The following is a 27,844-nucleotide window of genomic DNA, read 5'->3' on the forward strand; positions in this document are numbered from 1 at the left end:
TTTAATTCTACCTTACATCTGCACATCAGATGTAGGAGATGTCTTTAAAACCAGCATTGAGACATCTCACGTGCACGCACGCCTTAACAACACTCACTGGGCAAATGATGTTCTGGATTGCTAAATCCCAGGCAGAAGACAGCATTTTTGAGAGAATCTGTAAGTGTTTTTGAAACGGACTCTATCAGGGAATACAGAGATCAAGTCTATAGATCAAGTTCAAGTCCAGCTTCTATCACTAATATTAAATTCACTATTAAACTTTTCCCTTCTGCTCAAAATTGAGCTTTGAAGCTAAACACCAACCTCGTCATTCATAGGGTTTGAAGAGGTATCACATCACACAACTGCCCCAGCCTGGCAGATAAACACACTGCGCGACATACTGGACTCCAACGAATTGACATTATGCCTGGGAAGGCCACGTGGAAAGAAATGGCAGCAGCGGGTGCTACCTGTTTTATTTGCATAGTATGCCAGTGGCAGTTATTTTTACATGGCCACTGGAATTAATTTGGCTTGAAAAGGCACACAGAATGTTTACTGAACACCCTTCTTCCCAGCACGTCTCTAATGTTTGTTGCAAGAACAAACTGAGCATAATTTGTCCCTCATATTTTTAATGAAAGATAAGATAAAGAATGACATGACAAAAACGGAGTTATTGACTGCAAAACAATCTTCCAGTAAGAAAAACAGACAAACAAACAGAAAGGACAGCTTTCAATAGAGTAAAGAAAAATGCTTCCTGTTTCAGCAGCAGTTGCTACATCTTATTTATAGCCATTCTATACAGTGAAATAAAGAGATTGGAAATTACTCAGTTACAGTACTCTAATACACTACATACAATGCATAAAAATAAAATCTCAGTGGTCATTTTCTACAAAAGAAGAGGCTTTACACAGATATCTGCATTATTTTTTCTGCACAAGTTATGAAAACAATCATTGGTCAAAAAACTCCAGAAGAAATTGAATAAAACTAGATTAAAAACAACAACAAAAATTCAGCTCATGCTCTAACCAAAGTGCTCACTGGGGAAGAGCTTTGCTACATTCCCACCACCCCCCCTCCCAAAGGTTCTTTGTAAAACAAAGCAAAAAAAAAAGTGAGGAAAAAATGGTTACATTCAAAAAGCTATATTTTATTGTTATGGCAACTGATGTGCTAAAAATAAAGAAATAAAGTTGTTATGGCAACTAGAATTTTAAAGGCAGTCAAAAGTAGAATAATCAAACATTCTCTTGGCTTAAAATGTAACGTCTATGACTCAATTTTCAGAAAGAGCTTCAGAGACAAGTAGTGTTCCTTTTTTTGACTGTGCTTGGGAGATCACAATTAGCGCAGGTTTCAGATTGCTCTGCAGAGCACAAGGCAGGACGTGAAGGCAAACAGAAAATTGGGCTTTCTGAGTCCCCACACCTCGTGCTACCTTCTTAATGCCCCGGCAGCCTTACCGAGCCCTGCAGCACCCAGCAGCTTATTACCACCACAAACTGCAACTGGACACTGTCAGCACAGTGATCAGAGAACAATATATAACTGAAAGTTACTCGATGGTTTTAAATCAAGCATTGAAAAGTTCAGGAACACCAAAATTCCTCTGTCTGAGCAAGCAGAGTTCTGCCCCTTTATAAGGATGGGATTATAAACATGGCTATAATTACAAGATCGTACTATACTTAAATTTCTGATACATGGCTGACCATCTTTACAGGACTCTTAGCTTACACAAGGACTTCAACAGTGCAGCACAGGCACAGAGAACTCACTCTCTGACAGCCAGCTCTTGACAAATGCCAAAATTGCCACTTTTATTAAAAATTAATAGAACCTTGCACTGTGAAACTTACCAAGGCTCATAGCCAGATAAGCCTTAATTAATATTAAGCACAGTATTTAACTGATGCTTCAGAGACTTACGATTTTGAAGAGTAACTTATAATGGAAATCCTTCCACTGGAACCACGCACATAGCATTTGCGTGCATTTCCCATAAGGGCTAACATTTTAGCATGGTACATGCCTTGCACTTTGTCTTCCCTGCTGTTCACCAAGGTTCCTAGTAGCGTTACTCAACTCTTTTCTGACCCACATGAAAGCCTTGGCTCCGTCCACCAGAGCTTTCAATGTGCACAGGGTGCATGGCCAAGAATTCAGGTTTGGGCTAAAAGAATCAGATCAACTCCTGCACAGAAATCAAGAGCTGCACGTCGCAAATTCAAGCAATGCATAAGGAAGCGCAGCAAGGGTAACAAAGAGAAATTTTTGTGCCGTTTTGCTTCCCCAACCTCCGTATTAATCCATGAGATCAGGTGCACAGGTAACTCATTCCCTCTTAGGCATCCCATGAAGCTACACGTATTTCTAGAAGTGCAAATAACAATGCAGGAAAATATGTTAATTGCAGACGCTCTTGACTTTGTCACAGATTCACCAAAGGAAACTCCACGTACTATAGTCGCTATACATAAATTTTCATCAGCCAAGATAAACCTTACACATAAGAATATCAAAGTTTAAATAAAAATTTCAGAAAGTATTCTCTGTAATGCCTAGGCTCAAGGAGCCAGGCTGCATATTCTCAAGGCTTGCTGCTGACTCAACCAGTTACTGAAGACAGAAGACATGCTGTTCTGAGCTTCCTATGAAATTAGTTTCTTTATTGTATAATTTTCTAAAATTAATCAACTGCATGTTTGCCTGAAGTGTAAGTCTTTCAGTTCAAAGAAAATGTGCAGTGGTCCAAATATCATGCCACTTAACTGACAGCTACATTAATCCATCCCTTGTATTTGCATCCGGGGGGCACATTTCTTTTTATATCAGATATAGCCATTCTGAACCGAACATACAATATATATAAGCATCCCAAAAGAATATTTATTCTAATATGTGCAGGCCCATTTTATCCCTAATGCATATTTTTAGATTTGTAATTTTCCATAAAAGAAGAATTTGAGAGCAAGTGATTTTCATAGAAAGGCAAAGGAAATACTGCAAGGTGTGACAACAGAGACCAAAAGCAGTTTCTGAAATTACAGTTATGAATTCATTACCAAAAAAAAAAAAAAAGGCAGCATCATTCCAAAAGCTGCCACTAATTCCTTTGCCATACAGGTAACAAGAAGCATACCTCAAGTGCAATTTTACACTAACGCAAATCTCTCTGAAGGCTGCCAGGAGACAGCCCCCTGCTCCTCCTGCCCTGCCCCTGCTGCATGCTCCCATCTCAGCCCGTACACCACAGCTACCCACAGAGACAGCCTCACTGCCCTGACAGGGAAAAGGGGGGAAGGAAGTTTTCTGAATAAAAATCTACAAGCGACCATAATGCAACAGCCTTGCAACTGCAGTAGGAGAAACCTCTTCTGGCAAGCTGACAGCCTGGATAAGGCCTAGCCTGAAACTGCACCCCCAGATGAGACAACTTAGTTTTAGATTCAGACTGTATATTGTACTACCTGGTCAGAAGAAGGTTGTATTTTGACACAGGATCGCTTCTGAGACCAGCTGGCCACACAAACACGGCTTTATCAAATACAGTATCTGATTAAAAGTGATACGGCTCCATATCACTAATATTCAATTGTCAGCTCGAAAAACATCTGATGAAAATTTACAACCAGAAAAAATTCTTAGCTGCCAAAATATTTATGTATGTTCACAGAAACCTACATAAAAGATTACTAGAAAGAGTAAATGCACTAGCAGACTGCAATTGTCTCCTTTTAGTTAGTTTACCTCAGCAGCTGCAAATTTGGCACTGATAGGGAAATTACTCTTAATTGGTATGAGTATACTCATCACTACAAAGGGAAAACGTTTATGGGATACAAGCAGTAAATAAGATCTATAGGTCTCTCATTGCCTTCAAAGTGATTGCTCTGAAATGTAGTTAATACTAGCTCATCCCCTTAGAAGAATATCGTAGAAAGAGAAAAAATGAGTAGTGATAAAATCCCAAACTACAATATACAGAAGTCATACATAAATTAAGCTTGAAATAGGTATCTGAATTCTCCCCTATATTAAATTCCAGTTGGAATTTAAATGATGTGTTCATCACATATATATGCTTTAATTTTTCTACATATGCATTTCAAGCCTTTTTTCATTGTTGTTGTTACGATTTTAATGTTTGTGAATTGTCCACCGCTAGCTGTACACCGCTGTGGTAAAACGTGCTTTACTAAAACATTGACCACCATTGTTAGCCTTGTTAACAAAGGTATTTTAAGAGACTTCAAACAACTGTGGTTCTTTAAGAGAAACAGGGGCTACAAAGATGGTGAAGGGCCTAGAGGGGAAGACGTATGAGGAGCGGCTGAGGTCACTTGGCCTGTTCAGCCTGGAGAAGAGGAGGCTGAGGGGAGACCTCATGGCGGCCTACAGCTTCCTCACGAGGGGGAGTGGAGGGGCAGGCGCCGATCTCTTCTCTGTAGTGACCAGTGATAGGACCCGCAGGAATGGTGTCAAGCTGTGACAGGGGAGGTTCAGGCTGGACATCGGGAAGAGGTTCTTCACTGAGAGGGTTCTCGCACACTGGAACTGGCTCCCCAGGGACATGGTCACAGCACCAAGCCTGTCAGAGTTTAAGAAGCGTTTGGACTGTGCTCTTAGTCACATGGTCTGAATTTTTGGGTAGACCTGTGTGGAGCCAGGAGTTGGACTCGATGATCCTTATGGGTCCCTTCCAACTCGGGATATTCTATGATTCTATGAAATAAAAAGCTAGACATGAAGAGTACTTGGGATCCTTTAATTCTTAGTGTTCTTTTCTGAGCATTCAGGGCTCTCTAACTCCCATCACATCAAACACTGACATACTGAAACCAGCAATTAGGTAGTCCGCTCTCTTAAAAAGGATTTAGAAACAATAGCTTTCATAAAGCAGGCACAGGAAATACTGCTTATTTTGCTAACTGAATTTTGCACCCTTTTCTACGTGAGGAAGTTTAGGACCTCAGATTGGGCTGATACTCTTAATCCTAAGAATTTAAACAACCTTTCAAAATCATACAACAGAACTTAGAGCTTTAATTCAGGCACAAACCATTCCAAACGTGATTCAGATTTTCAAGAAAATCCTTTTTAGATGGAGTTACTGCATTTGGATATGCAAGCACCTTGCACATGCCACTGTGGCAGTTCTGCATGCAGCTGACACACAAGTGGCCTTCCAATTTACATGTCAGACTCAGGCTGTCCCAGATTTCTTCCAAAGACTAACATCGCTATTAATTTATACGTGCAATAACAGAAATTAGCCATATAAACAAGGCATTTAAAATACAATTACTGTGTTTTTCAGTGCAGTCTTCCAATTTCTAGACTGCAGATGCTATATGTATCGCTGAACTCCTCTCAAACTAACTGCTCCATTACAGTAAAATATGCAAAACGATGCTTCGTATCCTTCAGTCACCTTCAGATAACCCCAGCCCTTGAGTAACACAGCCTCCCGAACTCCAGTTATGCAATCTTTGTTTGAGAGCAAGGCATGGTTAAGAAATTGGCATACAAAGAATTTCAGATGAAAGGTAATACCCTGAGGAGGCTGACTTAAAGAAAAAAATATGTATGTTCTCAGGAATTGCAGTGCTCTTGCAATTGTCCACACACATAACCATTTGATATGGTGTAGGGCACTGCTTAGATTAAGCAGAAAGACGCAGGCACAGGATACATATGCATTGCAGAAAGACAACACGCTGCAGAGAACTTCAGAAAGGAGCAGCACAGAACACCGACACTTCTACCGAATTCTGCTGTGGCTGCTCTCTCAGCATCAACATGATTACTGCTACAGGAAAACTGAACAGCTCTTAAGAAACCAGTATGCAAATTAACCCAGGATATCTATTAGCATTTTTATCTACAGAGGGGCATCAGGGATTTTAGAAATGAGCTCTGAGGTGCAAAGAATTTACCAGAACTACCAGCTCTTATTACACGCTACATTGTAAAGAAACAGCAAGACACTGAGACATCCCTGCTTCATCTTCCCCAACAAAATGCTTTTATCAGCATATAGATGCTATACATATATTGCACACATGCTATACACACACATACACAGAGTTGATGAGAATATCAATTTAAGTATCAATTCTTCCAGTAACCATCATTTAAATCCACTCAGGCCATAATACTGTTATTATCATTCTATTTTAAGTGATGAGCAACTATGCTCCCCTACTTCTGCAGATAACAGATCATAAAGTCACAGAGACCACAACAGAACATGGTCTCCAAGAGGACAAATGCAAATCTCATTTGCACTCTACCCTTCAGAACAAATGCGTTAATTTATGGGATTTTAGAGCTAGTAGGTCATACAGCGTCCCAAGAGCCAGGAATTGTGTTGTGTCATTTTAATGCTATCGTAAGTGGTTATGTACAAAAAAGAAATTGCAAGAGAATTCTTAATGTTTTATACCTCAAATATCATGCATAAAGGTTAAAATTAATATAAAATAAAAATTATTAATGGATGCTATTCCTTTTTTTCCTGAAAAGAGCTGTCATTAAACACAAGAATTTCTTTGAAGATGAAGAGTGAACACAAGATTTTCCTTTTTGTGCACACAAAAATTGAAAGATTTTCTCCAGATGAGCTATAAATGAATCAAAACTTGACAAATTAAATTCACCTTAGGGACACTTTATTCCTGAATTTGTAACAGAAGTATTAACATTTACTATGAAACTAGGTACCTTGGTACATTCGTAATAAACTAAACCTTTTATCTGAAGTCTGAATTTAAATGAAGCTATTCAAAGAATTAAAACTTCTGTCAACCTCTGCTCTTCAGAGGCAATACTTCCTTATTAATTTCTATAAGTATTTTCAGTTCATCTCTAATTTATTATTCCACAACATGTAGCACCACTAAAATAATTCAAACAAGCAGAAAACCAACCGCCAGAACTAACAGCTCAGCTAATACCAAAAATGAGGTGTCCTATCAATCCAACCAGCATATGATTTGATCCTTCTCTACAAATCACATCAAATTAACAAAATGTCAAGAATCTACCTGCCACAAAATGAACAATCTAAGTTTAACAAAACTGGTAAGTAAAAGTTATCCTATCCCTCCCCTTTTTCAGGGAAGGTAGGGGTAAGTAAAACTTGTGAATCTGCCTATACATATTGAATAAGTTGAATTTAAAACAAACATGAAACTGGAAATGTTACACGTACATCTCTCAGTGATCCATTCCTCTACAGTTATTTTACTTCGTATCTAAGCATCTAATTCAAAAAGCAATAAAAAAAAGTAGTATTCATTCTAGTCAAATAAAAAATGTTTTTTAATAATTGATAATCGATCCTCATAATGTATATTTTTAAATAATTGAGAAGCATATAGCTACACTATTCTTGATACCTAACCACTTTAGAAGTGAAGCAAGACCTTTCCTAGTTAGCATTAAAAAAAAATAAGATTAAAAAAAAAAAAAAACTAGAACAACAAAAATAATACAGATTGGCATTTTCCAAAGTATTACCACTAAAATTTCCTACTGACAGGAGTTAAAAAGACAATATGGAGATGGGCATGCCGTGTTTGTAATATCTGTTATCACAGATTGGGCAAGGTACCATCTCCAAAGACTTCAAAATTCTTTATGTCTTCTTTATTTTTTGCAAAAGAAGGGTACTTATTTTCACTACACTACTTGCCTAAGCACACACCACAAAAGACAAGATGCTAGTCTATTTTGGGAATAATGAGAACATTTCACCACAATTTCCTTTTGGTGAGCAGAGTGCTCACCAGGCAGAGCTCAGAGGTCACTGGATGCTCCCCACTGAACAGGGCAGAAAACACAGATTAGAATCATAGAACTATTAAGGTCGGAAAAGACCTCCAAGATCATCAACCATCACCCCACCACCAATGTCACCCACTAAACCATGTCCTTAAGCACCAAGTCCAACCTCTCCTTTTAGACTCCCAGGGTGTGGGAGCAGTGGAACCCTGCACGATGCCATTGGGACAAAAGATATTCCTCTTCCTACTGCTAACTTAACGTCCTTTGGTATAGCTGCAAATAACAAGCTTGATTAATTTTCTACTTCAAGCAAAGACTCCCAGGGTGTTATTGCTTTTAAAACCTTTGCTTTTAACACTAGAAACAGTCAAAAACCAATTGGCATCCAAAACACTCATTATGCAAATTACAGTGGCAAACTTACAAAGAGGTAAGTAGCCACGGCCCCTACCAGTGTGGCCAAGCTTCTCAGAAGTCTGTCATCTCTGTAATCCACACCAGCCTCGGAGCTGGCCTTTCACTGCATGCCCTTTAGCATGCTTTACACAGTCAGCACATTTTAATTACTCTTGTGAAAGTTTTTCAAATGTACTGTGAAAAGTACGAGCAAGAGCTGTTCTACTTCGTTATTTCCAAAGTAATACAGAACACTGTCACTGTAAAGCATTACTTCAGGTTTCCATGGCTGCTGGCTTGTGTCTCTTCTGCTCCCGATTCCACTCAAACTATTTTTGTTCCGCTCTTTTTCCAGACACGATTACTTTTTCCTCTTGCATCTACCCAGAACAAAGTAGATGTTCCACAGCATATGCAAACAGTACTTACACTATCATTTGTCTATTTAACTCTCAAGGGCAGCCTTTATAATACCCTAAAAGTGAGTTATGAAACTGCTTTTTCGTAATTGAATGTTAGCAAGGCTGAACAGGCAGCAATGAGGCCTAAAGGCCTCCAGTGCAAACACCAGAAGTTTAGTTTGTCCTCTCAGTTCTCTGATGGAACGCACATTCTTTTTGTTGCCTTTTTACCAGGGGTTGTGTCCTGTACGTATCTCTGATCCTTCGGTTCTGTTTTGAAATCTCCATCACTGCATAAAACTCCCTCATCATAACTAGTTATCTGGGAGGACAACTCCAACTCACATGCTTTGTCAAGATCTTGGTGTGCTCGTATGTTTTCATCAGTCTCCAGGCAATTATTTATAGTGTTTGTAGACAAAGTAGCTACCTCCTTCATGCATTTGAGAAATGGTATGATTTCTTTGCTGCTACCAACAATAAGGCCCTAGCGTCCGCAGCCTTAACACTCAACGCTTCCTGGATTTTAAATGCCAAATGAAGATATCAGACTGTGGAAACAGGTTAGTGCATTTTTCATCAGGAATTTTATGTTCTTCCCATTCTAATGGGCACGTATTTGAATCGGGGTCACACAAAGCATAGATATGTCCTCTTCTTTTTTTTAACCACTTGTAGAACACTCTTGATTTACAGAAGTCAGTGATCCAAAGAAAATAATTTCTAAGACCTCCAGGTTTTAAAGCTTTTCTCCCTACTCTTGGGTTGCATTGTCTTTCATTGTTATTTACTGCTTTAGAGAATTTGGAGATGCATTAAGGAAGGCTGCAGTATAAGTGCAAACTGATTGGACTAAATACAATATAGTGAATAAGCTGCCTTTAATAACACATCAGAAAATGCTTAAGCAGTAATTTTTTATTTATTTATTTATTTATTTATTTACAAATGCATTAAGTTGTTGCACTTTGCGCAGAAGCATAAGCTCACCCATTTTCACTAAGGACAAAGATACAGAATTCTAAACACAAATATTTGCCACAAAAATACTCTAATGTTTCAGTCCATTAACCAACCTGCTGTGGCAGCTGGCGAACAGTCATCTTTTTAATTAGCCTCCCTTACTGATTAATTAGTCTCAGAACACTGAGCAGTGGAACCCTGCACGATGCCATTGGGACAAAAGATATTCCTCTTCCTACTGCTAACTTAACGTCCTTTGGTATAGCTGCAAATAACAAGCTTGATTAATTTTCTACTCCAAGCAAAATAGTCTTTCTAAATAAGTAATCCTCTCAAACCATGGCTAAACTGTTTCACACAAATAAAAAAGCCGTGACATCACAACGCCGGTTTCAAAGTCAATTACATTTACATGGACAGAGTGGTTCATTTGTAATCTCCTCCACATTCTATTTCTACCTATGCTAACAAGCAAGCATTAAAGAAAATAAAGCAAATATTACATATGAAACAAAGAAGCAAATACTTTTTTTTTACTTTGGAACAGTGTCGGTAATTTCAAAGTGTTAAAGGGAAACACATTTCTGTATTGAGTTTACATGAAAGTTCACCTTCAATCCTTTGAGATCTGTTTGGAGACAGATGCACTAAGAAAAACAGTTTAATAAAGTTAATTCAACGGCTGCACTTAAGCAGATGATGAAACTTCAACAACAGTACTTGCTAATTTTAGCTATCCCATTTTTAACTTTTAATTTTGGACAAGAGGTTACCATTACACTTCCGGGATAAGATGCTGACACCCCTTCTTCAGATGTCCCACAGCCCTACCACTATGAAAACACTTGCATTCTGAGAAGGTGCTTAGAATAATTGTAGTGGGTTTACATGGCAAGGTTTTGGTAGCAGGGGGCCATAGGGGTGGCTTCTGTGAGAAGGATCTAGAAGCTGCCCCATGTTAGGTAAGGGCCCCACTGCTGACCAGAGCTGAGCCAACAAGTGATGTTGTTTTGCGCCTCTGTGAGAGCAGTTTTAAGACAAGAAAAAAAAAAAAAAACACTGCGCCACACAGCAGCTGAGACAGTGAGAGGAGTGAGGAACAGCCTTGCAGGCGCCAAGGTCAGTGAAGAAGGAGGGGGAGAGGTGCTCCAGCTGCCAGAGCAGAAGTGCCCTGCGGCCTGTGGTGAGAACCATGGTGAAGCAGGCTGTCCCCCTGCAGCCCATGGAGTACCATGGTGGAGCAGGGTTCCACGCTGCAGCCCGTGGAGGAGACTACGGTGGAGCAGGTGGACCTGCACTGATGGAGGCTGCAGCCTGGGGAAGACCCCTGCCGGAGCAGATTCCGGGCCAGACCTGTAGCCCGCGGAGAGGAGACCACGCAGGAGCTGCTGCCCATGGGGGATCCAGGTTGGAGCAGTTTGCTCCTGAGGGATGGACCCTGTGGTACGGACCCATATCTGGAGCAGTTCTTGAAGAGCTGCTGCCTGTGGGCAGCCCACACCAGATCAGTTCAGCAAGGACTGCATCCCGTGGGAGGAACCCCACAGCACAGGGGACAAGAGTGACCAAGAAGGAGCAGCGGAGAAGCGCTATAGACTGACCATAACCCCCATTCCCCCGTGCCGCTCGGGGGGAGGAGATGGAAGAGGGTGGATGGGGGGGGAAGGTGCTTTTGGTTTCTTTCCTTTGTTTCTCACTTCTCTAGCTTGTTAGTAACAGGTAATAAATCTGTCTCTCTATGCTGAGTCTGCTTTGCCCGTCACGATAATGACTGTGCGATCTCCCTGTCCTTACCTCAACCCTTGAGCCCTTTTCATCATATTTTCTCCCCGTTCCTCTTTCAGGAGGGGGAGTGAGAGAGCGGTTGTGGTGGAGCTCGGCCGCCCACCTGAGTAAAACCACCACAATAATGAAATTGGGTTTATTCAAACATTTTTCTCTACTGTAACTCATTTAGAGATTTGTAACAGAAGTCTTAAGATCGATCTGAAAGAAGTACGAATGGCAGCATCTGCTTGCAAAAGCACTAGAAGAAACAATAGAGACAGGGCTAGGAGAAAAGCAAGCACTGACACATGAGGGCAGAAGAGACAGCAGCCCAAGTGGCAGACTAGAAGCGTCCTGCTACACCTCGAGCAGAAGGCCGCACGCTGCTCAGGCCCCACGAGAGGTGCCCAGCCAGCTGGAGCGGGCAGCAAAGCCGCCACACACCAGCCCTGCCACCAGAACAGGCCACAAGCCTCCAACACAGCCGCAAGGAGGAAGCAGAGGCAAGGGGCAGCGACGTGACTGATCCAGAGGCTGAAGGAAGCAAGCTTTGCGGAAAAAGACTGCCGTAAGAAACGCCCAGCTCTTAAAGAGGACAAAAAACCTGCCAAAAATAAGTTTGTTGAGAATAACCAAGAGAAACCCTGGGGATGTAAGGAGCACTTCACAGCCAGCATCCCTTGTCCTCCGCGTGTCACACAGCCGATCCTGGCCAAGGCAGCCAGTCGCACACACCTTAGGGCTTCCAAATACATGGGTACAAGAAAATTAGCATAAGCAATATGTAAAGTGCAATTTCATTCTTGAATGCAGACCGCTTCTATTTGCCATAATTTACTGTTCTTTCCAGCAAACAAGTGCTAATCTTTAATTTTGTACCTGGACCTGCAGAACTTCTTAACTTGAAAGGTATACAGAAATATGAAATCATGCATTTGTTTCTGTTTGGTTTGGGGTTTTTACTTTTTATTTATTCATTCCTTTAAAATGAGACGATATGTCTTGTAGGAGTCAGAAATTCCAGTATTGGTCAAAAAAAATAATAAATTACGTATATTAACTCTAAATCAACCAGATGCCCTAACAAACTTCCATACAGCTGGTCCTTACTGCAAGAGAATTTTACCTCTGTGTGATTAGTACCAATTTAAAATAACCACATTACCAACAAATTATTTTCGTGATTTGGCAATATTTAATCCCCAAATCAATACCTGTCATATTTGCTCCGAAATTTGGGAAAATTCTTGGGATTTTCACTCTTCTGTAGAATGACTTGGTATGTTAATGGCCCAGACAGAAAACAACACCATACAGTCAGCACACAAAGCTATTTTTTGGCCAGCTCTTCTCAAGCTTGACCTTTTAATTAGTTATTATCTCTAACTGTTCTGGGCACATGCTCATATTGCCAAAGGTAATTATGAAAACAAACAAATAATCTTATTTTTGGTTCTCTTGAAAGTCATTTGGAAGGACAGACATTTAGTCTTTCTTTAAGCCTTTCGACTCAAAATCATCAGCCATTTCAAAAATTGGCGTTCACATTCATACGTCAAATTCCATTGCTTTTGAGTAACGCATTACTACCAAAGTCTAATTCATCTGAAATCAGGCTTCTTTCTCTGATCCTAGTGAGGGAAAAGAAAAATGAGAATTGAAAAGAAATTTTGTTTTCTTATTCCAGAGAATCAGCAGCATTTCAAACTTTTCTACATATGCTGTTAAATTAACTTTATACATATTCCTCATTTCTTAGTGGAAATCAGATTGTAAATGAAAGATCTCTTACTGAGGAATTATACTTTTAACAGATCATAAATCCCAGCTCAAAAGGATCCATCCCAAAGTTTTCAAACTACAGAATGTGAGTGGCTGTTTTCTTTTTCCATTTTCTTTATTTTACGTACGCAACTCCATATTGCCCTGACACGTGTTGCTTTCTAAACTTAAGAAAAAGGAAAGGATCTGAAAGCAGGTAGTTTCAACAGTAACAGCGCTACGGAATAGGAACCCAGTAACCCATAACACTGAAAAGGTGGATAGAAGCCTCGCCCTACAAACTCAACAGGGAAAACACATGAAAGAAGGAAAACATCTAAAATACAAAAGCAAAACATTGTTAATGGGCAGCATAAATGTAAGAAATAAAACATCTCCTCCACTTCTTGGAGATGGTATGGCACTCATTTTTCTTACAGGACAGAGATTTTGTTTTCCTTTGTGCTGAAGTGAAACACTAAAACAAATCCCAAATTACTCACTCTCTTACACAACACACTGAAAAGCACTTCTCTAACAGAAGAACTCTGCAGCAGATTTCAGAGCTCTGCACAGTGATGAATATATATACACACACACACATATTGTAACACGCACACCAGATTTGTTAAGTGATGTGAATAATAGTTGGCCAATCTAACATATTACTTCTGCACAAACTGCACGCAATTGGCATAAAATAACAAATGTCTATATCACAATCTCTAAAGTAAATTTAAATGTTGAGAGTCTGCTATCATTCAGTTCATCACAAGGGACACATTTTCAGCCTACCAACAACACTGTTTTCCTCCACTAGTAAGCAGTTTTACCAGGACTTAACCAGCAACACTGGAGTAGTTTTAAACTTCCTTTAAAGTTCCAGCATTTAACATAGTTCTCTCTGATCCCCAGAAAATGAAGTCACAAATTAGACATCATATGTCCAATACTGGTAACTCCAGCTACTGGGTTTAAACTTTTAACCTGTAACGGTAAAATGACAGTTTTCAAGATTTGTTCCTCAAGTTAGGCCTCTAAAATTTTCTTTAGAAAAAAAAATTACATCTGACATAATCAAAGATGCTTTTAAAGTCAAGCCTCACTCAAGAAAACTGCCCAGCATTCCTTACCTTACTAGTAAGTAACAGCTAATATGTTAATGACTACAGTACGCGATACCCTTTTGCTATGCATTACACAATTTAGCTGTGTTATTTTGATCACCAGGCCAAAAACAAACAAAAACAAACAAACAAAACCCTGCACCTATATAAATTTATATGTACTTTCTTACAAATCTCCAGGTGCAGAGATTTTTCCACCAGGGCGCTCAGAGAGAGGGCTCTGCTGGAAGAGCTGTTACAAAGACCTAGGAAATTGAGCAGCATGGGACACGGCATCAAACTTCCAAGGCAAGCGGGCTGTAGCGGGGAGCTGTCAAAGGGAGAGCCGTACAAGGAGGGAAGCAGGCAGTGGGTTCAGGTTCAGCTGTTGATCCTGCTTCCTGCTTCTTGTATCTCAGTGCACTCGATCCTCAGGACTGCCCAGTGCAGAACCCTGCCATCTCTTACCGCCTTGGGCTGTCTTACAGAAATGTGCTCAGGGATGCCCATGCTTACAGAATACTGAATGGTCAAGACACACACAAACATCCAGCTTTCAGAAGTGAGCCTAATTAAGGCAGAGACAGTAAGCAGAATGACCAAAATATGAGACAATGAATCTGTCCAGACTCATGAGTAAACTGAAAGAATCAAGATGAAAGCTATGCATTTGATGGGAAGAATAGTTAATTATGGAAAAAATAAAGTACACGTTTGTATATTGGGATGGTAGCATACAAACAATGAAGAAAAAAATCAGTTCTGCTTTTTCATACAGAAGTGAACAATGAATACTCAATAAATCTGTTCAACATGCATCTCATTATTGATACACTTAAGATCGACTGCTAGACTACTACAAAATTTTTAGTAGGATTCAGAGAATATATATATGCCTATATATTTATAAAGAGCCTAATTCACATTATAAGCACACCAAAATGAAAAAGAATTTTTGTTTACAGACACAATATTATATAAAGCTCCTAAAAAAAAAAAATCTGACAAGTGTTTCCAGCACACCTAACATTAGCTATTCCTCAAAAGGTACCTTATTTTTGGTTTGGCATAGTATCTCCCCTGTTTATTTCTTTTCATGAATCCTTTAATCTAATATATGCCAAATGGTGTAGGCACACGTAGTTATATACAGTTACACTATAGAAGAAAGTTGGATTTCAGAATAAAAGTGATTTACTTTAGAAGAAAACTGAGTTTGCACAAATGCTTCAGAATAGAATTTAATTTAATAATCCATACCAGTGTAATTTTTCATATTAAATACTGTATGCAATATCATCTTCCAACATAACGTCACTGAAATATTTCTGCCATGAAAAGGACAAATGTAGCAAGGTATTTTTAAGGCATAAAGCCCTAGCTTCAAGATCAGGATTGTATTTTAGAAGTTTTCCACTCCCTCCTCCGCTGTGCAACAAACATCTTCCCCACTTTTGGAAAGCAAGGGCAAAATAACGGAGGTGGTTTTGATGCAACATACAGCTGACAGATGTCCTGTGAATGGTTCCTAAGGAAAATATAACCTAGCTACCACGTCAAAAAGAGAAGTTTACACTATCAAAATACCTTTATTAGTAAAGGAAAAAGAAGCCATGAGGACAAATCTCACTCTGGGGACACTCTTAAACTTTAGTAGCAAAGCTGGTAGATCAGATTAGGAGGGCAAGCATCAAAAAGATGTCACAACATTATGAAAGAAAGCATTTACTGTACCCCAGAACTTGTGCATGGACAGATGGTCCCTTCTCCAGCTAACAAATCCAACACTTTCTTTGAGCAACATATAGAAAGTATCTTCATCTCTTTGTGCCATTATGACCATTTTTGATACCACTTTTTTCCTCAGAGTGCGTAAGCACCCTGCCTTGCAAGAATTTTAGGACCACAACCAGTGAGTGTACTTCCTGAAACTGAACAGAGTTTTTGCCAGTACAGTGGTTCTCAATCTTTAAATCACAGCTATGAGCACTTTGGAACAGGCTGCAGACAACTTGAAGTGGTTATTAACCGCACTGGCAGCATCAGCATACAGAAGAGGAGGAGATTCCTGACAGGATTCTCTTCTCAAGCTGCCCGTACAGCAAGGAGACTAGCTCCTGTTAGGTATAATACCTCTACATTTCTTTTATAAACAAACAAAAGAATAAAAACCACACAAGCTTATATTCTTATTTGTTACTGAAACAAAACCAAAACAAACCAGAAAACTCAAGTATGCAGTGAATAGAAATTGCTCAAAAAACAAAACCATGAAGTTAAAAAACAACACCACTCGAACAAGCTGATGTGCTTATTATCATCACAGCAAGTGCATAGAAAGCTAAATGTCAAGCATTACTACAGATATAGGTCAGCAATTTCCATTGTTAATGCCATTCAGCAGGTACCCATGGCAGGAGGTAAAGTCACCTAATCACAATTTCAATTGCTTCAAACAAGTCAAACTGTTTCACTCTTCTGCTACTTTACCACTGAATAAAATTGCTGCTCAGTATAATTCATTTTAACTTCCCCCTGCCAAAAAAAAGAAAAAAAAAAGAGAAAAAAAGTCACTTACCATTGTGATGAGAATTCTGTATTTGTCCAGCATCGCCTGGTTGTCATGGCATCCTGCCAGCAACTGCCAAACCTCTGCCCTCAGCGCTTCGGGAACACCTCTTTTCACCAGTGCAGATAATCCATTAGGTCTCACAACAAGATTATTGTGCCTAAGAAACAGACAATCATTCACCTATTATACTACAGGAACAGAAATCTAGATAAAAATATGAGAAGTTTTCCAGCTTTCCAATGTTACTCTGAAAATTAAGAGTCATCAACTGACAAATAAATACTTCTTGCACTGCTCATACTAACTAGTATTTTTCAGATGGGAAGAAAAATTGCCCCTGGTGGTTATTGTAAATCCTTGCAGCAGAATATAGTGATTTCCAAAGTTAATCCTGGGAGGATTAGAGATATTTATGAAAATTAGAACAATAAACAATTGCAGAAATTGATCTAAACTGGCTAATAAAGAACAATTTGAATTGAAAGAGAGGACTACACTTGCTGTGAAAACAGTTTGATCTAAATATTTGTTCAATGTATATGTTTAGCATAGGTTAAAAAAATGAAAGGAAAAATAATTTAATCTGTACAGGGAACAAGATTTTGGAGAACAACTAAAAGGCAATTTTAAGAGTACTAACGCAAAGGTTCAAGTTCCAGTTTTTACACTTAACGCCAAGAGGATATTGCAAGTCCCACAAAGCAGTATCCCTTGCACACAGCTTGGTGAAATCCCAGCTCTCCAAACACACCTGCTAGTGGGCTGCGCTGGCATTTTACTACCTGTTTGTACACACACCAAGCAACGCTGGAGCCCGCTTCCAGGCTGACTCCCCAGCAGCACGTAATTCATCCTACAAAAAGCGGGTGTATACAGCCACAAGAAGGCTGTAATCAGACAGGTTGGATACTGAAGATCACGTATTTTCCAAACATAAACTAGTCACTGAGCCCATACCTTTAGGAGATGATTACTGCACATGATATTGCTGAGTTTTCAGTCACAGATATTTAAAAAGTCTTTTTGAGATAATGGTGTTTACTGATGTAGATTAAACCTGGCTTTGACTTGTTATGGCAATTTTCATAACAATGCAGCAGGAAGAATGCGTGCGCTGGCTCTATTCTGTCTAACGCAGGAAATGCTGACAACAATTTGCTTCGTTATTGTTTTGAGCATTGTTATGTTTCTCATTTTTACTGGTAGGAGAACAGTGGGAGTGGTACTTTAGCCAAATTCTACCAAGCTGCCACTGAATTACATAAATTACATAACCCATAATTTGACCCTCAATTTTCTGTAAATGTTTAGAGTACTCATGCTTTGAAACAGGTCATTAGTATGTGAACAGTTTACCACTACAGTTTAAATTTAAAATGTGCTCTAACTAATTTCCTTTTTCCCATGCTCAGAGGACGATATCCATGATATACTCATTGTCCCAAATCGCTGGGAAATGGGGGTGGAGGGAGAAACTTGTTCTATAATGCCCTTATTCTGTTCAGCACAGTAACTATCTGTATTTGTGTGTAGTGGAACACAAGTCATTTCAAAGTTTATTATTCACTCAGCCTAACTGAAAGCCATTACGTAGTCCCTCTTCCCTTTTTCAGTATGTTTTGCAGCGTGTCACGTTAGTACTCTTGTGATGGGAAAAAGCTAGAAACAAAAACCAATGTCCCATTCACAGGACTATTAAGAGAACAAGACACTCTGAACAGTTACAAAGTGATGGAACATACATTTAGGAATAAATAAATAAAAGACACTAGAAACTTAAAACACAAGTTGTGCAAATAAGAACCATTCACAGGATACTGCATATTAAATTAATTTGGTTATTAGGTGAATTTGGTCATATGTATTACATATGAAATACAGAAGGCATTCTCTAAGGACTCAGCAAGTAGATAAAATAAAATCAACACCTAAAAAGGTACATTCCCATATAAACGTTACAGAGATTTTTCAGTGACACTAAGAAATAATACAAATAGCTTATGGCAACAACTAAAGGAGATGCTCCTTCCATGTTACACCACCATCCTTACTCCTACCCATAATCAGAACTGAGAATTAAGCATTCTATGGCACACAATATTTTACTGGATTTGTCAAACATTTACAAAGCTTTACGGTAGAGGCAATGTTTTTGCAACGCTAGTGCCTGCTATAAAGCAGAACTAGCTTTAAAAAGCAACCTCTCTGTTTCTGAATATCTGTCTGGGAAAGAGATTGATCATTAATAACCCTCACTCTGTATTCTGCAATATTGAACAAATACACATTTTTCCCTCCCTTGTGTAGAGGCCAAGGCATATTACATTGCTAGAGATTTTCTGGCCAGACTGTAACAGAAAAAAGCTTTGAATAAAAGCCTGTCTTACACCCAGTCTTATCCTTTAGCATGTGGGTCATTCATGGATGCTGACATGTTTAATTTGTAAAAAAGCGCTGTAATTTTCCTGTGTAAAGTTCAAATGCATCATTTTAAAAGGTCAAAGAGTGAGCAAGGATACAGAACAGCAATGCTAACTATGCTCCACCTTGAAAAGCACTCAGCTAAACAAGCCCAGCTTGCAAGAAAATCTTTAGTGCTGAGGATGCAGTAAGCAGTATGCTTTGTGAAATAAATTAATAGGTATTGCACTACTTTCCAATTGCTTATCATATCTTTTTGTGAAATTATTCTTATTCCTTGTTATATGGTACCCTTTGAAGACGACTTAGAGCAATGTTTCTGCTGAGTCAGTCCATTAGGTTACAGTGACATTTTAATTAAATGACAAGAAGCATCTAACATGCAAGAAATTTTTCATCTAAGAGACAAATCAGCACACCAGTCCTCCAAGTGGAAATGTTAATTTTTATTTATTTATGGTTTCTGCAAGCACACAGATATTCCTTTAGCATATGGTGCAACGTTTAAAACACTAGAAGATTTCAATCTATTTTTAGTTTTCAAATTGTTAACATTTTTCATCTGTTACGCTTTCCAGGTTTTGTTCTTAAAATGTAACATAACACTGTTCAAGAACCCAAGTATTTTATATGCTTGAATTTATCTCATAAAGTAACATTATGTGAGACACTCCTAAAGAAGATGTTTGCTACTGCTAGTCTTCAAGCTGGCTGGGATATCCCACTTCTCTTCCTTTAACTCACTTTAGCTGGGTTAAAAATTATTTAGTGTTTTGGCTAATAAATAATGCTCTGTGTTAAGTCTCTATACTTATGTTAGGGCTACAAAAAACGAGTAAGTGGTTCTGGCATTTGCTAGTAGCATAAGGTCTTGCAGAGGTAGCAAATAAAGACTTTTTCTTTCTTGGCAAAACATACGCTGCTACTGAAGCACTTAATTAAACCACAGAAGTAACACTGCTAAGAACATACTCAAGGCTTTCAAATAATCCTTATCTTACTCTTCACCAGAAAGAGTTTAAGTGAGGGTCAGAGTCTTCCTAGAATTTCTTTTTAAGTGATTACAGGTAGCACATCAAAGGGAAAAACAAAAAAAGTGTTCCTAAACAAATCAATTAATTAAATGCACATCAGCTAGTACAATGACAGACTAAACTTGCTCTGTCTTTTATATCCTAGCACTAAGAGGCACTGAGATTCAGGAAGGTTCAACATCCAGCCTCAAGGAACGCAAGTGGCCAGAAATTCTGCATTTGAAAACTCAAACAAGCAGTGTGAGCATAAAGAGACATACTCTCAAACACTGAAGAAATAAGACTTGCACAGAAACTGTAGAAGAGATTTGTCAAAAAGCTAAGTTAAAATGAAGGGATTTACCAGCACCTTTCACCTTTTAAACCATATTTATAAACACACTTCAGTGTTTTGCATTTTAGTTTTTAAACCATGTAAATTGAACCTCCTACACAAGAGTATACAGGTCTCAAACCAAAGAAAAGGTTAGTATTTAAAGTCTAAATTAAAAAACAAACAACAAAAAAAAAAACAGCATTACCATCTCACTAGTAATTCTCCCCAGGAATACAAAATCTTCTCAGGACAATCCTTTGACACATCACCAGTGCCACTGGAGAGTTCATTATCACTCTCTGCAAAATAAAAACAAAGACACAAACAAGAAAACAAAAGCATGCACAGATTTACCAAAAAGAACAGACAATAAAGATGCATACATATATGTACCAAACAAATTCTTCGCACTTATCAGTTTTAAAACCAAGAGGACATAGAAAGTATTAGTGGAACTCTGAAGAAAGCATAGTAGATTTGATTAAAAAAAAGTGTATTAGTAAAGCTACCATAAACTTTAAGAGAACAAGACTAGGGAACAGTTCACAATGTTGTTATGGGGAAAAGGGTTGAGATGTAGAAAATCATTACATGAGAAAAGATTCAAGGCAGTCAACTCTCCATTCAATGGTATTTCACAATGAAAAATTATCTAAAAGTCACATCCACTCTAGATTTCTCACAAAGAGAAGTCTCTTGTAAAACACAGCAGCTAACAGTACTCCAATACGCTGCAACCATTACATGGCACTCTGCTCTCACGTGGCACACCATTCTCAGAAAGCCTGCACCGAGCAATGAATGAAAGAACTTTGTACTGAAACAAGTTCACAGAAGAGCAGCAAAAATGACACTGTGACATTAAAGGTCATACTGCATGGGACAGAAAACAATGCTTAAAATGGATAAGAAACCTCAAAAATATTAAGAATAAATTACTTACGTAGGAATATAGGTCATTATATATGACAAATACACAGAACTAGAAGAGATAACATGAGCCTGTGACCGCGGGTTCGAATAAGCAGTAACCATCCTGTTTCAAAGTGTCTTAGAAGTCTGTATAGCTGTTCAGAGTAAGTGGAACAGTAACTTTTCAGAATGGCTCATCACGTGAACATGTCTTTGCGGTTATTCTGGACTTTTTCCAATTTTATCTGAATAAAGTATTGCTAAAAACTGAACAAGAAACCCAACCCAAAAGGAGACACTGAAAGAGTCCCTTTACCCTCAGAGGCCTCTGGGACCATGGACAATTTAGATGATAGAGGGCCTCTAAGCTTGTTCTTTGCTATGAACAGAGTTATCTTAAGAAGCTAAAATAAAACAAAAAAGGATTAAAGCCACATCTGCCCCCAGAATCCCTTAACTAGTCAATCAGCCCAGTCACATCTGGATGCTGACCTAGTACTTTTTATTCCTTAGGTACGTTAAACACTTCATATCTGACTTCTTGTACACAACTGGAGTTCAGGTACAGAATGACCATCAATACTTACACGTTATTCCCTTAAGTCTTCATCCTTGTCATTCTGTCTTCAACTACACATTTCTAATTTATAGTTTCGCCAAATACAAGTCGTTAATAACAACATCACTGATTTCTGATTTTGATAACAAAACATGAGGACAAAAGATGGCAGATACTGTACTTCAAAGACAATTAACAGCAAAAATGCTGTCCTGAGAGAAAAGGAAAGCACATGAGAAATCTTTTCATTTATTTTGAATTGCAATGGGAAGAATTTAAGTGCAGGTTGGTTTTATATTTTTGGGCCTGTAAAGCTGTATTGTTTAATTTCAAATAGAATTTTAAAAACCTCATCATAAATCTACAGGAAAATTATGATTCTAAGGATTTGCAAGCCTTTGCATATATTCCCTGTATTTAAAGATGGAAACATGAAGATCCTAAAAAAAAAATACGATTTTCACTAAAATCTGATATCACTATAAAAGGTCTTCCAATAACCATTAAGTTCCAGTGGAAAAAAAATATTTGAAGACTCAACTTTCCTTTCATTTTAAAATTATCAGAAGTATTCTACAAGCAAATCTCACTTACTATCGACGTTGGTAATAACATACAAAAAAGTTAAAACATTTAAATGCATTGCATTCTTAAAATCCTCTCCTCTCCCAATTTGTGCCTAACTGGATCAGAGAGATCAATTATAAATGCTGCCCTTCTACCTCCCCTGGAAACTGAGAAAAAGAATTTGAGGAAACCTTCTCTAGATTGTAAGAGTACACTGGCAATTCAGAGACACGAGATGAACATATGGTACATATTAAGAATCTCAAGAAACCTGACTCACATTAGAAATTTGTCATAAACCACTATTTCAAAAAGGTTTCACACATTCAAGGTAAAGCAAGACAATTAGGCACAAAGGTCTCAAGAGATCTGAATTTGGAGAGACTTAAGAGTTACAACATCTCTACCAGGGAGACTGGTAAAACAAACAAATCTAGCAATCTGAAACAAAACCTGATAAAGATGAATATATTAAATTTCAATCTGACCAAAACATTTAAAATCAAAGCTACAAGGAATACTTTCAGAAACAAAGCACATTGATTGTTATCTGATCCAAATTTGAGCTTGCCAATAGCATCAGACAAAAACAGAAACAAAACCCTTCTTTCCTTGCTGCTCTGAAGAATTTGATGTACAATACCAAAGTTCTTAAGGAGATGAGTGTTACACAGCATATATATTCCAGCAAGATGGATCATAAAGCTACAGTGCTTCAGCACTGAAAATTATTTCATCTGGAAGGCTTAACAGTATTTGGAATGTATTATTCAGTTGTATGTCAGAAAATCACAGGCCTTAATTAGAACTACCATATGCTCCCTTTCAAAGGACACTAACGTCAAACTTCAAAATAGAGCAGGGCAAAAGGTAGAGAATAAACAGCTTTAAAAAATCTCTGCTGTTTCCATTCTGAAGACTATTTACATATTCTGATCTGTTTAAGAAATCAAGTATAAATGGGGGGAGGGGTGTCTTCGGAGGGATATTTAACTGTAGATATTCTTCCCTGAAGCATGCTTTCGCACATTTTCCTACATTCTATAGTATCTATAAGCCAGCAGCATTAGCCAGATCATGATTACATCCTGTCTGATCCTGCAGGGAATGCAACAGATCCCTTCCTCTAGCCATAGTGTGTATTTTTCCCTTCCTCCTTTATAAGCCCTGCTTTCTCAGTGCCTCTCACCTGCAAAATTAAACCTATGCCTCATCAGAACAGGAAGAGGACAGGTGACATTTGCAAGGAAGCAAACCTGAAGGGCTGGGTTGTGAATGTGTGGACACACAAATAGCCTTTGAGAATACTTACAGATAACACCAAGCCTCTCTGCCTTTTTGCTTGTTTGCATTATGTATTCTTACCTTGTGGATGGATAATTCATGGGCGCCCATGAAACAATTCTCTAAATTCCACAGCCAGCATCACTCTGTATGGCTTCAGCACAGAATCCTAGAATAATTTGGGCTGGAAGAGACCTCTGGAGGTCATCTAGTCCAACCTCTTACTCCAAACAGCTTGAATTAGATCAGGTCACCTAGGAACCTGAAAGCGAGGGTAGTGTTGAAGACCATCAAGAAAGAAGATTCCCAAATCTCTGTAGACAACCCATTGCACTACTGGACCAGGATCATGGTTTAAAACAAGCCCTTTCATCTGATCAGATCCTGTTCCAACTTGTGTCTGATGCCTGCAGCCTCTCAGCATGTCATTGTGCACCTCTGAGAGAAGTCTGGGTCCACCTCTGAGTCCTCTGATGTATTAACTGTAGATAACGATAAGGCTCTCCTCCGTGCAAGCTTTCTTTTCCAGCCTGAATGAACACATTTCCTTAACTCCTTAATATATGGGATGTGCTCCTGCCCTCTGGCCAGCTTGGTGGCATCCACAGGACTTGCTCCAGTGTGTCAGCGTGTGTCTTGTGCTGGGGGCCCAGCACTGGATGCAGTGCTCCAGTGCAGTCTCACAAGCCCTCTTCAGGGGACGGAGCTCTCCTTGGAGCTGCGGGCTGCTGGGCTCGGCCTTCTGCGCTGCGAGGCCACACTGCTGGCTCCTTGCAGGTTTTTTTCCACTCAGGTGAAAAGATCTCCAGGTACTTTTTTACAGGGATGCCTCCCCAGATAGTTAGCCCCCAGCCTGTATTGTCACACAGAGTTGTTCTATCACAGATACAGGATTTACATTTGCCTTACTTGGAGCTCCATGAGGTTCCCACCAGCACTTTCTCCAGCGTGTCCCAGTCACTCTGAGCAGCAGCCCTGCCCTCCAGCACACTGACCTGGTGGTTGGTGTTGTCCACAAAGCTGCTGAGACTGCGCCCAGTCCCACTGTCCAGGTCATTAATAAAGACCTTGAAGATCACTGATCCCGATACCAATCCCTGAAATATACCACTTCTTACTGACTGCCAGCTGGACTTTGCATCACTGATCAATCCCTTCAGCCCAGCAGTCCAGCCAACTTTTCAACCACACTATTTTTCACTTTTCCAGTCCCTATCTCATCAATTTAATGGTAAGGACACTCTGTGATACTGTGTTGGAGTCCCTGCTAAAGTCAAGGCATACAGCACCCATTGCTCTTCTCTCATCCACAGCACTGGTCACCTAGTCACAGGAAAGCAGTGATGGTTTGCCCTTCATCTATATATGCTGTCTGTTCCTAATCACCTTGCTGTCCTTCATGTGTTTAGAACCAACTTGCAGGAGGACTTCATCCCTAACTGTCCCCCAGACTAAGGTTAGACTGACCAGCCCATAGTCACCTGGGCCTTACTTCTGGCCCAGTGTACTTGCTTTTCTTCTTGTATTTTGTTTTAGACATTGGCCATTTGCATGAGATAAATACTGAAGCATGTACACATGCTACTGGGGTTGGGGGAAGATCTGCAGATTTTGCATATAGGCTGCTTTTGTTAGTATGCCTATAGACAAACAAGTGGTCTCTTTGAAAAATCTGCAGAAACATTCAAGAACAAACTATAATTAATGACTAACTAAAAAGAAGACTGGCAGCCTATTGGATATGTGTAATTTTGTGTCTACTCTGCTTAGAAACACTCATTACATAAGTTATTCATTACAGAGCAGACTATTTTGAATAGGACAGAGAGTTATATTTTAAATGGCCCAGCACTAACATTTGTTATGTTACAATACTCCACTGACCAGGCTCAATTACAACTTTTTTGCCCCTTTAAAAACAGATTCCGTCCTGCAGAAATATGACCGCTCATATGAAAGACCTTTTACCACTCTGTAGAAAAATAAGCTTTGGCTCATTATTCTTGGTAACAAATAATTTGGAAAATGCATCCTCATGTGGCCTGTCGTCCACACAGCAGAGGCACCTCTTTGGATCTAGTCCAACCCACAACACCCTGAAAGGCTAATTTTAATGGAAAACGACTTGAACTTTCAGAATTACTCCCTTTGATATCCAATGGCAGTAAGGTTAGGGGGGTTGTTTGTTTGTTTTTGTACTGCAGCATTCACAAATGATGAACTGCCACTGGAGGCCACCCTATGGTTGCCCACATCTGCAGTACTGTAAAACCAGAAGAGGCTTTGACTATCTCCTGAGAAAACCACAGGGTAGTAAAATCAAGCCTTATGAGACAGCTCTGGTAGGTTATCCAAGTTGGTACTTTTTGAACTAGGCTAAAGAGAACACAGGTCTTGATCATTTAGCCCCCTGCAGATACTTTTCTAAGCTAACCCTACAAACCTCCAGTCACCTCCCTGAGCAGTTCACTCCAAGGGACTTCATTACTGTAACTCTTGGACTGTATCTCTCACTGCTAATCTAATTCTTTCTTTCTGCAACTTATGCCAATATTACTTTGTCTTAAACAGAGCAGCCATGGAAAACAATATTAGCACATCTTGCAATGAAATATCTTCTGTATTATCTCTCTCGAAAACTCCACTTCTTTCCACAAGAGGCTTCTGCTCATTTCTGCCTTCTCCCTCCAACTAGTCTGTATTTGCTTGATGAGCCATGTTCAAACAAAATATTGAGACATCATGTGTTCAAAACAGAAGAATTACACAGACAGTAACTCTTTACCATAAATAAATACCCCACAGAAATTAACACACACACACAAAATGTTGGCCTTTCCTTCCCCCTCATTCATTTTGATAACTCAGTGCTTTTGACCCCACAAATGCAGAACATGGAGAACCCCCAGATGAAACTAGATACAGAGCTAGATACAGAGATGCATTATCTAGATACAGAGTTACCTTTTGGGAAGGTAGGTCTGCTCTCCTTAAATAAATCTACTAGACTACCTGAAATACAGCAGTGCCTTAGGAGTCAAACTAATTTGTCTGTTAACAAAAAATGCAAATAAAGTACAAAACTATATTGTTGATTCCAAGAGTTCAAGCGTAAAAGCAAAGAAGCCAAGTACATCCTAAAATGATTGGAAATGCATGAAGATAGCAGGAAAAAAAATGAACAGGTGGGGTTTGTGCACCGAGCTGAAGAAGAAAGAAGGATTTTTAATGAGTTTTAATTGAGAAGCTGTTGCAAGTGAAATAAAGAGTAGGTGGAACTGAAAAATAATATAGTTGGAGCAACCTGAGCAGGGCAGCCTGTAGGAGAAGGAAATTAGGTTGTAAAGATAGGTGTGAATAGAATTGGAATAATTCAAAAATGAGAAGCTTGATTTTTATGTAGGAGAAGAACAAAAATGAAGGGGGAGCTGAAGTTGGCAGCATATTATCAGGGCAAAAAGATATAGACGTTACTGACATGGAATCATTCTGTACATAAGAAATGAAAGAGGATCGTGAGAAAGGCCACAAAAAAAGCAAGCTTCCATTTATAAGGTAACAGGAAATTATAGAGCACGAGCTACAGTTTTACCAGAAAAGACAAGAGTGAAACAAAGTTTAAGCCATGAAATTCACTGTATTATCAAATAAGGTAGATTTGCAGAAAGATTCAACTTTTTAATGCATTACAAAGTATTTTGATGAAGACAAAATATTTCAAAATGCCTTTCAAGTGATATATTTACACAATGATGATCCTCAGTAAATTCTGCAACAGTAAAGTGAGCAAATACAGCATATTCCCCAATTTGGCTGGAAGAAAATTAATCAGAACCAGAAAAAAAGTTTTATGAATATGAACAAAGAAAACTTGCACTGAATTTTGCTCACAAGAAACTTCTGTTAACATTTAAGTTACACAATAAACTTGAAGAAAAATAATTCAGCAGCTACTGAAGTACACACAAAGACACCAAAACCAAAAAAGATTCTAAGT

At 38.9% G+C, this 27,844-nt stretch overlaps 1 protein-coding gene across 9 annotated transcripts in view; it reads right to left on the reverse strand.

The window, feature by feature from the left end:
* The window catches only part of RABGAP1L (RAB GTPase activating protein 1 like), a 249,466-nt gene that overhangs the window by 171,361 nt on the left and 50,261 nt on the right, over positions 1–27,844 (reverse strand). For all 9 annotated transcript variants that reach the window (XM_083846183.1, XM_083846185.1, XM_083846168.1 and 6 more), the window contains 2 exons: positions 20,731–20,824; positions 16,761–16,911 (listed from right to left, as the gene is read on the reverse strand). In XM_083846183.1, the coding sequence (XP_083702309.1) occupies positions 16,761–16,911; positions 20,731–20,824 (245 nt within the window). The remainder of the gene's footprint in view (positions 1–16,760; positions 16,912–20,730; positions 20,825–27,844) is intronic.

The sequence above is a fragment of the Anser anser genome (genome assembly GCF_964211835.1).
Source record: "Anser anser genome assembly, chromosome: 8".
Lineage (NCBI taxonomy): Eukaryota > Metazoa > Chordata > Aves > Anseriformes > Anatidae > Anser > Anser anser.